Here is a 14803-nt window from a genome sequence, read left to right as displayed (position 1 = left end):
TATAGTAATCAGTTACGAACAAATTGAGTCACTCTCATAGAAAAACAAGATTGTCAACTGTGGTAAGAAAAGTCAACTCAATCCACCTGTCACAGTTTCAAGTCACAATTAAACAAAAAGTATCCCAAATAGTTGATCATTGCCCCAAATAAAGATAACTGAAGTACAAAAATTGGTCTGCCTGAAAAATATTTAATGTACTTGTTACAACACTGAACGAAATATTTACATGTACCTTGTGTTCATGGTTATAATTCAATGTGGCAGCTGGATTGAGTTGAAAACAGCTGCCACAGTTTTAAGTCACAATAAAACAAAAGTGTCCCAAATACACCCAGAAAGGCCAACAGTCAGACTGTGGCAATTAAGGCACAATATCTTGCTCATCAATGCCAGCTTCATCATTTGGATCTGGAACTAAAACTAAAACATGTCAGAAATCAAGTCAATTAAGCTGCCAAACTGACAAGTCACAATTGAACACAAGCTCTCCAGAACAACGGGCAGAACTGCCAACGCACTTAGGCTGTGGCAGCTTACGCATGATGTCTTCCAGTTCAAATCCAATGACCGGGGTAATAATATGGTATTCTGTAAGCGCTTTGAGCCTTTGGGGAAAAGCGCATTATAAATGCTAATTATTATTATATCCACCAACATGAGTTGGCAAGTTGAGCCAGACCCGACGGGGCAAGTTGAGTCATGGCTCGATTTGCCCCGTAGGGTCTGCCTCAACTTACCCCAGTCTGAACTTTCTGAGATGTCCCCACATACACACATATTCTATGCATCCATCGTATTAAAGTCTATGACAAGAATGGAGACACATACCTGGACTAACAATTGTCATCTGATATCCATATTATATCTATGCTGCATATGGAAGAAACGTGAACTTACCTGTTTTACACCTTTTTACTTTTATGGCTGAAAATTGGATTTTTCCCTCTGCAACACTGGTTTCTGTTTCAATTTAGAAAACAATATGGCAGAATTTGGAGTTATACAATGGGGCATCTATAGATGGCGCCACCACAAAGTCTGACTCATTCATAACTGGCTGGGAGGTGGTGGCTCAACTTACCCCTATGCTCAACTTGCCCCGCCTTCCCCTACTATGGAATGAGGTGTTTTTACGGCAGCCGGAGAGCAAATCCTGCCACCAACCTCCTTGAGAGAGGGCCCAGTACCCTGGTACTCATTTCACCAGCCTCAGAAGGATGACTGAGTCAACTGAGTCAAGGCTGAGTCAACCCCACTTCGTATTAATTCAACAGCTGAACGGGATTCAAACTCAGGACCTTAGGATCCCAAGCCCGCCGCCCTAACCATTAGGCCAACACCAGGTATAAAAGGGTGTTATACCATACCCAAACACCCAGTTTTCATCATCGCAGTCTGTTGGAGGTCCAGGTGTATGCATGCAAAGTTTGGGGCCGCCAGATTTCATGGTTTTGGAGTTATGGAGGAGACAGACAGATGGACGGATGGACACTGCCTTTTATTATTATAGATTCACTGACCACCTTCATTTGCATATACTATCTCATGATCCTTTAAATATTTTTGGTTTTCATTAGCATGCTTTTAACCTACTGTACATTTAACAAAAGGTTATTTTTTGACAGGTGTTTTTGACATTTGCAAATCTATGAATCATTCCATCTGTCTCTGACGATGACATAATTCAACACTCTTATTTATTGGTGATGGATGGGGATGAGTGGAGTACTGGGTGCTAATGAGAAAGCCCAAAGGGGTGATTACTACTTCAATATATTCAAAATGAAAGATAAAACAGTTAAACAATAAATGTGTATAAATCAGTTAAACAATATAAGATGCATTCGCGTAGAGACATTTTATAAATCTAAAGATGTAACACTAATGGGAATAACAAGTTTAGTATGACCATATCGTAGGTTATTATGTGCATTTGGGGTAACCATATTATAGAAATATGTACCAAGCAATAATGAGGTTTCAGCGTAAAACATGCAAGATGTGTTTGCTGGGTATAATTATGAGAAAAGATTACCTGAGTCAGACATTTATATATTAGAAATGAGAAAATGACATGAAGGTCATACTGAAAAATTAAGGTAATTAATGAAAGCGTTACCTGGAACGTAATGTTTATCACAAAACCATAAATAGCAAAAGGGCATCTTGGCATCTTGTGGCTAGATTATGCAAGAATTTTAGACACTTATTTAGTGCTGTAAAATTCTTCTAAAGTATTTAGGGTACATGAGACACATGAGAAACAATCTATCTTCCTCTTGGGATTATATTTGCAAGTGTTGTCATTTGGTGGCTAAAGCTGAAAGTCAAGTTTTAGCAGAAATGTGAAACCGTCATGGTGTTTGGCATAGTTTATGAGCATGGTACAACATTTCAGGCTGAATTTGCACTTTTGCTTTGCTTTCCTGACAAAGGAGTAACCACTACACTGATGGCATTTTATTTTCAATGATTGTTCCTTTCATTACCTCCCCACCAAAGGTGGATGGAGTTTGTTTTCACCCCTGTCTGTCTGTCTGTTGCTAAACAGGATATCTCAAAAAGTCGAGGTTGAATTCGGACGAAATTTGGCGGGGAGGTTGTGTGTGTAACAAGGACGAATTTATTCGATTTTGGTGAAGATTTGTATCTGAATCCGAGAATTTCAAAGTGATTCTTCACCATTGAGAGATGGGGCAAAAAACGATATATACAGACTTGGCATTTAATATGGAATATTTTTTTTGTGGGGGTGAACTTACTTTTCAAGATGACAGAACCAAAAGTTCATTGGAATTATGTTGAAATTATTCTAGATTTTGTTAATGTGACCTTTAAAAGAAACAAAAACCACATTTGACATTTCGAAGCAAATACATTGATCCTTGAAAGTGATGTAAACTGATATCGAACTCAATTCACGGACAGTACTGTGTTAAACTTCTGTACGTTTTCCAGAAGTATCTCTTTATTTTGCACATTAGCCAAAAAAAATTTCAACAAAAACAAAAGCTAAATTATGACTGGGATTACGGACAGTAAAATTACAGTTCAGTACTTCGTGTAACCCCCACGAGCATTCAGGACAGCACATACACGTCGAGGCATGCTGTTCACGAGATTTGCCAAGGTTTGGACAAGAATCGCTTGCCATGCAGTGACAATAGTCTGCTGCAATTCACGCACAGAGGTAGGCCGCTGGTCCAAGTTGTCGATTTGACGCGTTAATTCTGCCCACAAGTTCTCTATCGGATTCATATCCGGGGACATGGCAGGCCACTCCATATGCTCTACACCACGGTCAGCAAGAAAGTGTTGGATCATGCGAGCACATGAGGCCGTGCATTGTCATCTTGGAAGACAAAGTTTCCTCGAAAGGCTGCACGAGCAAATGGAAGCAATGTTTCTTCCAGAATGGCCTTGTACTTGAACTGGTTCAGGTTTCCATTCAGAACAACCAGGTCAGTTTTGCCCCCTGCATGAAAAGCAGCCCAAACGGTCAGCCCACCACCTCCAGCTTGGACCCTTGGCACTATACAATCTTCGTTGTGGGCTTCATGCACTTGTCTGCGCACTCGGACGCGGCCATCTTGACGATAGACCAGAAATCTAGACTCGTTACTGAAGGTCACGTGATTCCAGTGGCCTGGCTGCCATTGACGGTGCTCTCTGGCCCACTGCAATCGGCGCTGGCTGTGTTGTCTGGTCAGGCGTGGCTTTCTCAGGGGACGCCTGGCACGACAGCCTGCTTGAACCAGTCGTTGGTTGACTAGACTTCTGGATAGAGGCACATTTGTCAGTTGCTGCCACTCAGCCCTAGGCCGATTAGCTGACTTGGTACGGCCATTGCAGACTAACCGTTGCAGCTGGCGATCATCTCTCCTTGTGGTTCTGCGTGGATGTCCTGGCCTTGGTATTGGAGTAGGGACACCGCTCTGAGCATTTCGTTTCAGGATCTTTGACACCTGACCTTGAGTGATGCCATACTGCCGAGCAATAGCACGCTGTTTCATGCCAGAATTTCGTAAAGCCACCACTCCATGACAAACAGCATTGTCAAGTTGACGGACCATCTCCAGAGGAAGCGGCAATAACTTTTGTAGACGTGCAACAGTTGTTTTCCACTTATACAGAACGCAACAACCCTTATATAGCCGATTGTGAAGCCAATCGTCAAATGTACCTGTCCTTACATTTTGTCACGCCACCTGTGATATAATCCTGTTATTGACTTCTTGCTGCGAAAGACAATCAGTGACATGGTTCTTTCAACAAAGACATCACCGAAGGGTAAAAGAAACTCACCAGATTGATGTACTGAGTGCAGAAAGTAAACCCAAGTCAAGAAAAAAATAAATTCCATATTAAATGCCAAGTCTGTAGTATGATGTCTCAAAAAGTTGTGGGAGAACATGATAAAACTAGGTGGATGAGTTGGTTTGGCAATAAGAAAAAGCCGATTCGATTTTGGATCGAGTCCGGATCCAGATCTGTGTGATACAAAACGTAAACCGTTCAGTCTGGCGGAGGTATGCTCTCTACCAAGTGCCGTTTGGGTTTCATATGTTGTGGAAGCAGTTGAGCAAAATGTAACTCTTGTTTGATTCAGACTCGTGTCAAGGTACGTAGTTTGTTTAAATTGTTTGAGTTTGCGTTGTTGGTTGAGTTGAGCAACTCTTATTTGAGTTGAGAAAAATGCAACCTGTGGAACCAAATTTGACATTCTCTTCAATCTCATTCTTCCCCCCATGTCTGCAAGACAGCTCTTCACCACCATCTCAGATCGTTCCCAATCCAAAACCATGATCTTTCTACACACTTTTACTCCTCCCCCCATGCTACCCCAATCCTTTCTCCTTCAAACTTTCCATTTTCCCTCCTGAAAGTTTCCTTCTATATCCATCTTGTCCATCCCATGCTCCCTCTCCTGCCCCTTTCCATTCCTCCCCACACTCATTGTTGTCCAAGTCTACCTCTATCTTGGCCTTCAACCTCTATATTGGTTGCGGCCGGATCCATTCATTGTACTATAGTGCTAGCTTTTCCACGAGCATGGATTATGTATCCAAAAAAAACTTGTAATCATGAACATATTGTCGAGTCCATAGCCGATGAAGACCAGCCTTGGACAAATAGCCGAAACGAGGTTCAACTCTGAGTCGTATTTCGAAACTGGTGGTATTATCTTTTTGCGTGCGGGGGAAAGGCCCGAAGCCTCATCTAATCAGACGGCCGCCACAGGGTGTATTACTCTACCCACAAACACAAATACTAGACAGCCAAATTCACATACAAGAAACTGAAATTCAACAATTAAAGAATTTAATAAAATGAATAATTCTGGACAATAAAAATGAAATAAATGGTGGGGTAAAACTAAATTCTAACTGGGGGACTCTCCACATGGACACAGAGACACGACAAGGGAAGACAAATAAAATAAAATGTGTTTGTGTGGTGCGTTGCCAGTACTCAGCCTGGCATTCCCAAACGGCCCTCAAAAGACTGGTGGGCGTCAAACGGGTCTCTGGTCACCGCACGGGAAAAACATGCGTTGGCGCGAAGTCGTGCCCACAGCCAGCCGCCGGTGCGAAAGCAAGCAAGCAAGAGCCCCTCCCTCAGTCTGCACAATTTTTCCACATTCCACAAAGGCCCCGAACTCACTCCACCAGCGAAGGCACAAAGCGCAGTCGTTCTCTAGTGTGACCACGACAAAGAGAGTGAGAGGAAAATGTGACTGCCTGGTCCGACTGCCAGTTTCAGAATCAGCGAACGAGGGGAGGGGAGGCACCCTCTTTTGTCCCTCGCTGATGTCATCCCCCGACCAATCCCTGCGCCCCATTTCATCAGTCCATGGCCACGACCAATTGTCATATTCGGGGTGGGGCTTCACGGCCTTGCTTGACACCCAATGACGAAGGTCGAGGCGTGGCCTCCCCATCACGAGCTGTTGGGGGGCAGAGTCTCATCTCTGTTCGGGAATGGTCGGATGACGTCGGCGGTCATGGGGCGGGGTTTACTTGCCTGATGGAATGTGCGGGTTTCTGTCGGGCTTGTCAGTGTAATGGCCGTTGTTGTAACAATGGGGCCTATTGCTTGGCTGGCCAAGATTTTGTAAGAACATAACGGAAAAATCACAGGGGGCCAATTACACACTGGGGTTTATTAATCGTACGCCCTAGAACGAGTTAACACAAAAGCCATGACTCATATGGCGACATGCAAACACTCTTAACCTGCACATTTACCCTGCTTATGTACATCGAAATGAACTTTCTACGCGTCACATGGTCCATGCTAAACTATACATTCCTGTGCGATACAAAACGTAAACCGTTCAGTCTGATGGAGGTAAAAGTTTGGGGTCTTAGGTCAAAGGTCAGAGGTCATGTCAGGTAAAAATGTGCTAACTTGGGCACAGCTGAATGGATTTAAATCAAACTTGATACAAGTATTACAATGATGTCATAATGTGAGCGGAGGCGTATCAGTCAACGTCGTTATGTCGAAGAGTGCCGTTCTAGTTCATCATTGTTGAGACTTATTTAAGATAACTTTGGAAGTAGAAGTACATTAATTGCTTGGAAATTCAGGTGAGAAACTCTTCCATCCAGTAGCATTGGTTTGAAAGTCAATTATGCTTCCCAGAAAATGTTAGATACTTCAAAGTGCAATTTGCTCAGAATTTGTATTGCAATTGTTGGTGATTTACAGAGATTTGCACTGAAAATGTTTCCTCAAAAGACTGACAAATGTGTGCGAAGCAGCGATTTTTCCTGTGTAGCTATTTTCCTTAAGCTGTGTCAAAGTTTCTCCCACGAAACATCACTGAGGCACAAACAACTCCGGTTTTAGTGCTGCTGCCTGGTCGGATGACACATTACTAATAACGTTACGCTCGGAGCAACACATCACGATCTGCACAGTTGAACAAGGAGTGGTGGTTAGAGAGCCAGCTTGCAATCAACACAAAGCAATATTTGATGCTTCTGCCTACACACCATGGTCAGCCTAAACTGTCGAGAATGACTTTAATTTTACATCTTGTCTTGTCTTGTCAAAGTAATCCCTTTATCAGCTCACTCTGGAAGCTGTGCTGGGATGGTACGAGGATGATATGCTAAAAACCGAAGATGTTATTTTGGCCATAGCTCTAATGATTTGTTTTATTTCTTTTTTATTTTACATCATGCTCGAGTCAGCAAGTGATCAAATCATTCTAAAGACTTGTAAAGCTATCTCCTGAAAGACTGTAATAGATGGTGCAATGACTGCTGTGCATAGGAGCTGATTCCAGATCCTTACACTTCTGACAAAGAATGAAATTTGAAGGAATCAATCGGTTATGAGATTTTGGAGTTGATGATCATATCTCTTGAAGAATGTGGCAGGTATCATAATAGTTGGAAAGGAGATGTTAACTAGATTGTACTGGATACTAAAATCCATTGTGCATTGTGCAAGTAGTTGGCATGTATGCAAGGAGTTCCATCCAAAATTTGAAACAAACATTCAGGTTGAGGTTGTTCGCCGGTAATCACAAGAAACAAAGCGGGCAATTGTTTTCTCTACTTATTCAAGCCTATTTATGGCTGAACCAGTATAAGGGTTCCAGGTTTCAGCACTATATACATACAAGATTATATATATTTCAGCATTATATACATTTTTATTATTGTCCCATGCCCCTCCGACAAGGTCCGTCCAACTGACCGACCAAACGATCATCTGTTCATGTACTTTTGTGTACATGATATTTTAAAAACCATTGAACATTTAGCTTTCATATTGCAGATATATACTCCTCATGACATTATCTCAACCTGATTAGACCACGGCTGTGATGGGCTGAACTATGTTGCCATGGCAACCATCTCGGTAACTTGGCTTGTGTACGTGATATTAAAAAACGTTCAGTATTTAGCTTTCATATTATACAGATATATTCCTCATTTCAAAAACCGTTCAGAGCCGCTCATTAAAAAAAAAAAGTATTTCAAAAACCTTTCAAGATTTAGCTTTCATATTACACAGATCTATTCCTCATTCCACCAAAAAGGTGGGGGATCAGGTCCTTGTTGATATTACAGTTGTTCAAATTTGACCTGGAAGTTTGTTTGTGAAATGCACATTATTGTATGTCGATTCATTTTTTTGGAAAGAATTTGCCATTACTGTATCATGTTTGCTACAACTGATACCTGTAATCACTTATTTCTTGCTTTGATCGGGGCTGAAAATTAAGATGGTGACAAGTGAGAAAAAAATGAGGGTGGATCAGCAAATTATTATAAAATGTATACCCAACAAAAACAATAGGCCAGTTGAAATTTACAGAAGATTTGCCACACAGTATAGTGATGACTGCCCTGTCATGGTTATATGCAAGCTTAATCATAAAGAAAAGTGTTTCACATCCCTCAGATGTATGTTCAACTGGTAGTCTGTCCAATCATAGTGGCTTGACCCATCACTAATTGCAACAAAAATTTTTTCACTGCAATGCATTTCACAAATATACCCTCAACACCATACTAAAAGTATACCAAAATATATTTGGTGAAAAGGTGTAAAATTTGCATAACATGCAAATTAGGTGCCACCATTAGGAAAATATCAATTTTCCACAGTAATTCTGGATCTGAGTATCCAATCATGAGAAATTAAGTGTCCAAACCCATATTTTCTGGATTAATGGATATGATTAGCACACTTCTAAATTAATTATATACATACAATTATGTGAAATATGCAAATGAGATGCTACCGTTATTCAAAAAAAAATTCTGCCAGAACTGTCTATCTCTTGACCCAATCTTGACAAGTGAGATGTGTATACCCAGATTTTCAAGACAAGGGAATATGATAAGTACATTTCTGGATGAATTACCAGTTGTTGGATGTCACTCGTCATCTAGCTCCAGTCTTGATGAGTTAGCACAACTCAAACCTTAACACTCTCCACACATCCATGAGCAGTCAAGGCCATGCTTGTGGCATGTACATTTAGTGGTGCTGCACCCCGCCTTGCAATTACATCTGAAGAGCTCAGTAGGTTTCGGTGGCGCTGTCGGCAGATTAGTTTGCACTGGGAGTAACTGACCCTCGCTGAGCCATCCAAATGTTCCAAAGCCATGAAGAGTTCTGATATTGTGATCAACATTGCCACCAACATGCTGAATAAACTCCCCTGGTCTGGGTGCAGGCAACTCTGTCCCATGTGTAAAAGCAGCATTTTCCTCAAACTTCTGCATGTACGAACACCCAAAGCCATGTTTATCAAGGGTATCTATGATAAACCTTAAGGCAAAGTGATGGTGCATTTCAGTTTCAAGGCCAAACTGCAATGGAGCTAGAAGGATTCTTGGTCTGGTTGCTTGCATAATAGCTTGTCCTATTGATGCCACCTTTAAATCAACGTTTTGTCCAACAAATAAAACTTGTAGAAACGCCAACAGTGACTGTGGTATGAACTTCATTGCCTCCTCAGTTGAAGACATCTCTTCTCTAGTTGGATATGTATGCCTGGAAGTATCAACAGACTTGATGTCATTATTGATAAGTTTGGCAGCTGTGCGTATTATTCTCATCATCTCTGTGTCTGAATCGTCTTTCTGCTCCTGATAAAACTCATGCAGAATGGCAGCGGCTCTACTTCCAAATGTAACGACATTTGTTTACCATTCAACTCAGAGATGATGATTTTTTTCACCGAAATGTTCCAGTAATTTACTTTTCACGTGTGTGAAGCTCTATGGCTCAAATGCTGAACCCAGGAGACAGGTCTCCATCTTCTTGATCAAGTCTGCAATGGTTATCTGTTCATCATCATTTTCCTCAGTACTTGGTAACCATAAGAAATGCTTCATACTGTTCTCTTTCTTCTGATCTACCATGTTTTCTTGTCTTGGTACTGTCAACTGCATCAGTGGAATATTGTTGTGGAAGCTGCTTTCCAGTCCTGAAGTTGACGCTGCAACGCTGATGGTAAACTGCATCAGCTGCAAAAGGTCCTGAGCATAAGCAATCCTACCTGAAACTAACTTTGACCAGTCATCTTCCCTTTCTTCACACGTACGTAAGACAGTATTTTGGAAAGTTTCCGTTATAACAGGGATGACGTCAAAGCCCCGTTTTCTTCCTTCATATTTAGCTGGTTGAGCACAGATCAAGCAATGTTTTTTGAAACTGAACTGCGGATTCTCTGAGCGAAGAACACAAAATGAAGGCGGTTCCTGTGCAGTTGCTCTTTTCTGTTCGCTGGCAATACTTCGTGGATTAATAAAAACCCACCTGCATTCCTGGTGCACACACTGACCTTTTTTTAGTCCTTACACTGACTGCTTCCTAGTGCCGCACTTGCCTTATTAATACCCTCACTTCCCTTTTCTCTTAGAATAATGGTCTTCTGGCCATTCTAAACTCTTGTTGCAGAAAACGTACTTGTCCATGTTCATCTGTAACACTACTCAGCCTTTAGATATTCTGCAATAGAATAGAAACAATGCACATAATATAGCACTTTCCTATAAATGTATTGGTGACAGCTAATTTTTGTATTTCATATAAATATATGCATATAGTTCATCCAAAATGTTTTACTCGTATGGATACACTAACCCTGAAAATTTGAGCCTCCTGGCCACCCCTAAACTCTTGTTATAGTAGAACATGCTCTTATCAATGTTCATCCATCACACCACAAACCCCTTAGATACGGTACTCTGCAACAGAATCGAAAACATACCCACAGTTAAATAGCAGTTTCAAATAATGAGGATAGCTAATTTGAATTTTTGCGTAATTGTATGCATATAATTAATCCAGAAATGTTCTAATCTTATCCAATAATAATGAAAAGATTGGTCTAGACACTTAATTTACCATGATTGGATGCATGAATACAAAGTTATTGCAGAAAATCGATTTTTTTTTTATAATGGCGGCATTTAATTTGCATACTTCATTGAATTGTATGCATATAAATGATCCAGAAATGAGCTTTTCATAATCATCAACCCTGAAAACATGGGTCTAAACACTTCATTTGCTTTGATTGGATGCTTAGATACAAAGTTACAGTGGAAATTGTGTATTATTTTCAATGGCGGCAGCTAATTTGCATGTTATGCAAATTTGACGCCTATCCACCAAATATAATTTGGTATACTTTTAGTATGGTGCTAAGGGGACATTTCTGAAATGCATAGCATTGAAAAACATTCTGTTGCAATAAGTGGTAGGTTGAGCCATAAAATTTGTTAGATTGACTGGACTATGGGCATCTCATCTGCCGGCAGTAGTTTGTGGACGTTAAATATCCCACAGTGATATTCGTGAAGGGTGGGCAAGCTCTTACATAGTTTTAGCTCTTACACGAGCCTCGATCTTGTATACAAAAAAAAAAAGCTGCCTAATTCCATGAACAAATGCACCCTGAACAAATTCTAATTCCTATTAGACTAACTACTCCTAGCAAGGCAATATCAAATCACCCAATATAACCCCAAAAAACTGCTTCGACATCACAGATGCTCTGTATCAGCTTGATTGTGGTAGCCCTACATAAAAATTGACACAATAAATCCTGAATGTTTTTTTTATGGGCAGCAATACACCTGGTGTTGGCTTAGCGGTTAGGGTGCTGGCTTGGGATCCTAGGATCCTGGGTTCGAATCCTGGTCGATCGCTAAATTAACACTAGGGGGGTTGACTCAGCCTGTCATCCTTCCGAGGTCGGCAAATTGAGTACCAGCTTGCTGGGATGAATGATCCCGGTGTGTACCCCGGCTTAGAATAGGTACACCGTATCCCTGCACATCGTAAGAGGTGACTAAGGGTTGGCGCCAGGAAGGGCATCTGGCCATAAAAACATTGCCTCAAACAGGGAACCATGATTGTCTTAGAGCCCGCAAGGCTAACCCCTGCTCTAGCGGGGAAAAATGGCCTTAAAACGATCATTCATTCATTCATTCAATACACCAAGCCTATTTTTGACCATGCTGGCCCTCACCCAGGTCTTTTCCTGTAACATGTTTGTTCCTGCACCTTATGCTTTCACGCCCACCTTCCCTGTACTCTCACTACAGTTGGTTGTTCTTTCCATGCCTCAATTCATTCATTGGCATTTAAATTTCTTCCAGCTTCATACTAGAGAAATAAAATGTAAGAAAACTGCAGGAGAACATGCGTGAAGTTGTCACCAATGGTGAAGAATTCCTCAAGGAATCTCTGTGGGTTCTTCTTCCGTCAAGCTTTCTTGAGATCACCACTGCAAGTGTCGTAGAATGGCATCTTCTTCCACATGCTTTGCTGAATGCTTGAATGTCTGCCCTACAGAAAAGAGGCAAAAATAATTTTCGATTATTTAGAAAGTTTCAAATGTGAGTAATGCGTTTATGGCCATTTCCATTACTTGGGATTTACTTGCCCACTACATTTGCAATGGTCACTTGTCTTTCTAATATATGATATATGAACTCGTAATCAAATAAAAAGGTGAGAAAAATTGGAAGCATACTCGGTTTTTATTAAACTATTAAATGGCCATTAGTACCGGTACGATATATGCCGTGCAACTGAATCAACTCACCAGGAAATATCTTGCTAACCACACACAGGAAACTGCATTTAAGTGATGAATGTGAGATATTGAGAGATTTGGGAATGTTAAAATTGACTTTAACTCCTTTATTTTCAAAACATTTTGACAACTCTTTAGCAGACTGTAGCATTCCAGAGAACATGGTCTTTCAAAAGGGAGATTAAGCTGGCTGTCTCATCTGCACTTGAGTGTGGTATTTTTCAAACAGCAGTAAGCTCTCAGTTCATTGCCATAGTACAATTCAAAACTGCTCATTGTTTGAACACAGGTACAGCTTCCTCCTTGTTCCATCACTGAATGTCGCAGGTCTTCAAGAGCTCCGCATGGTTGTTGATGTGGTTCTTGTTGGATGTCGATTTTTGAAACATGCACCCATTGGTCGGACAGCTGCCGGACCCAACCACATTTGTCACTTGACTCGACTCAAGCTATGGCACCCAGACGAAATAATATGGCCGCTATTTGGGTTTTCTGGTGGGCCAAATATATCAGGCATGTAGGCCTCTGCTGATTATATACGTACTGCCCAAGTTTGTTACGTCAGATTTCCATTGGCTTTGTTTGGGTCGAGTATGGATTGGAAAATGGTGGGAGGTGGGATGTCTTCAAGAGTTATGTAATATATTAGAGGTGTGAAACCAGACCCAGCTGTCCATCAGACTTGTAGTTGATATTGAGCCAAACCATTAAGACCCTTGGAGATGAAATGTATAATACCTTCAACAGTAAGGATGACAGAGTTGAGTGGACAGAGGAGGCGAATATATATATATATATATATTGTGTCGCAGATCGTGACCACAGTGCGGTCACTCTTGTTTTTTCAAAGCTACAGTCAAGATTCATGGAATTGGTGAACTTGCTTTGCATAGTATATTAGTGCTTGCTGTCCATAACTTTACAATTGTTCATGAATGCTTTCCTCCTTTTTTCTTTTACAGACTCACCACAAGGCACACAGCTCGCAGTGATGAAAAGAAATATGGGGATGCTCAGAGCTGTGAGCAGTCTTCGGTTGCCTGGATTACAGTTTTTCACTGTTTTTGCAATCCTTGTCGGTCAGTATTTCGAATGATGCAAAAATAATCAGAAAAACCTTTACAAAAAAACAATACATGTTGTCTTATAAATAATAACAATATGTGCTCTCTTATAAATAATAACAATATAGGTTCTCTTATAAATAATAACAATATATGTTCTCTTATAAATAATAACAATAAATGTTTTCTTGTAAATAATAACAATATGTGCTCTCTTACAAATAATAACAATATATATATATATGTTCTCTTATAAATAATAACAATGTATGTTCTCATAAATAATAACAATATATGTTCTCTTATATATAATAACAATATATGTTCTCTTATATATAATAACAATATAATATGTTCTCTTATAAATAATAACAATTTATATTCTCTTATAAATAATAGCAATATATGTTCTCTTATAAATAATAACAATTTATGTTCTCTTACAAATAATAACAATATGTGCTCTCTTATAAATAACAACAATTTATGTTCTCTTATAAATAATAACAATATGTGCTCTCTTATAAATAATAACAATATATGTTCTCTTATAAATAATAACAATATAGGTTCTCTTATAAATAATAACAATATATGTTCTCTTATAAATAATAACAATATATGTTTTCTTGTAAATAATAACAATATGTGCTCTCTTACAAATAATAACAATATATATATGTTCTCTTATAAATAATAACAATGCATGTTCTCTTATATATAATAACAATATATGTTCTCTTATAAATAATAACAATATATGTTCTCTTATAAATAATAACAATTTATGTTCTCTTATAAATAATAGCAATATATGTTCTCTTATAAATAATAACAATTTATGTTGTCTTATAAATAATAACAATATATGTTCTCTTATAAATAATAACAATATAGGTTCTCTTATAAATAATAACAATATATGTTCTCTTATAAATAATAACAATATATGTTTTCTTGTAAATAATAACAATATGTGCTCTCTTACAAATAATAACAATATGTGCTCTCTTATAAATAACAACAATTTATGTTCTCTTATAAATAATAACAATATGTGCTCTCTTATAAATAATAACAATATATGTTCTCTTATAAATAATAACAATATAGGTTCTCTTATAAATAATAACAATATATGTTCTCTTATAAA

General features: G+C 39.4%; 1 protein-coding gene across 1 annotated transcript in view; it reads left to right on the top strand.

Moving 5' to 3' along the window:
- Nucleotides 1–14803, top strand: part of CNTN2 (contactin 2) — a 393061-nt gene that overhangs the window by 116897 nt on the left and 261361 nt on the right. The window contains exon 2 of the mRNA XM_068113156.2: nucleotides 13549–13665. Coding sequence (XP_067969257.2) covers nucleotides 13549–13665 — 117 coding nt within the window. The remainder of the gene's footprint in view (nucleotides 1–13548; nucleotides 13666–14803) is intronic.

Source organism: Myxine glutinosa, chromosome 4 (assembly GCF_964187855.1).
Source record: "Myxine glutinosa chromosome 4, kmMyxGlut1.1, whole genome shotgun sequence".
Classification (NCBI taxonomy): Eukaryota; Metazoa; Chordata; class Myxini; order Myxiniformes; family Myxinidae; genus Myxine; species Myxine glutinosa.
This window is presented reverse-complemented; position numbering and strand designations above follow the sequence as displayed.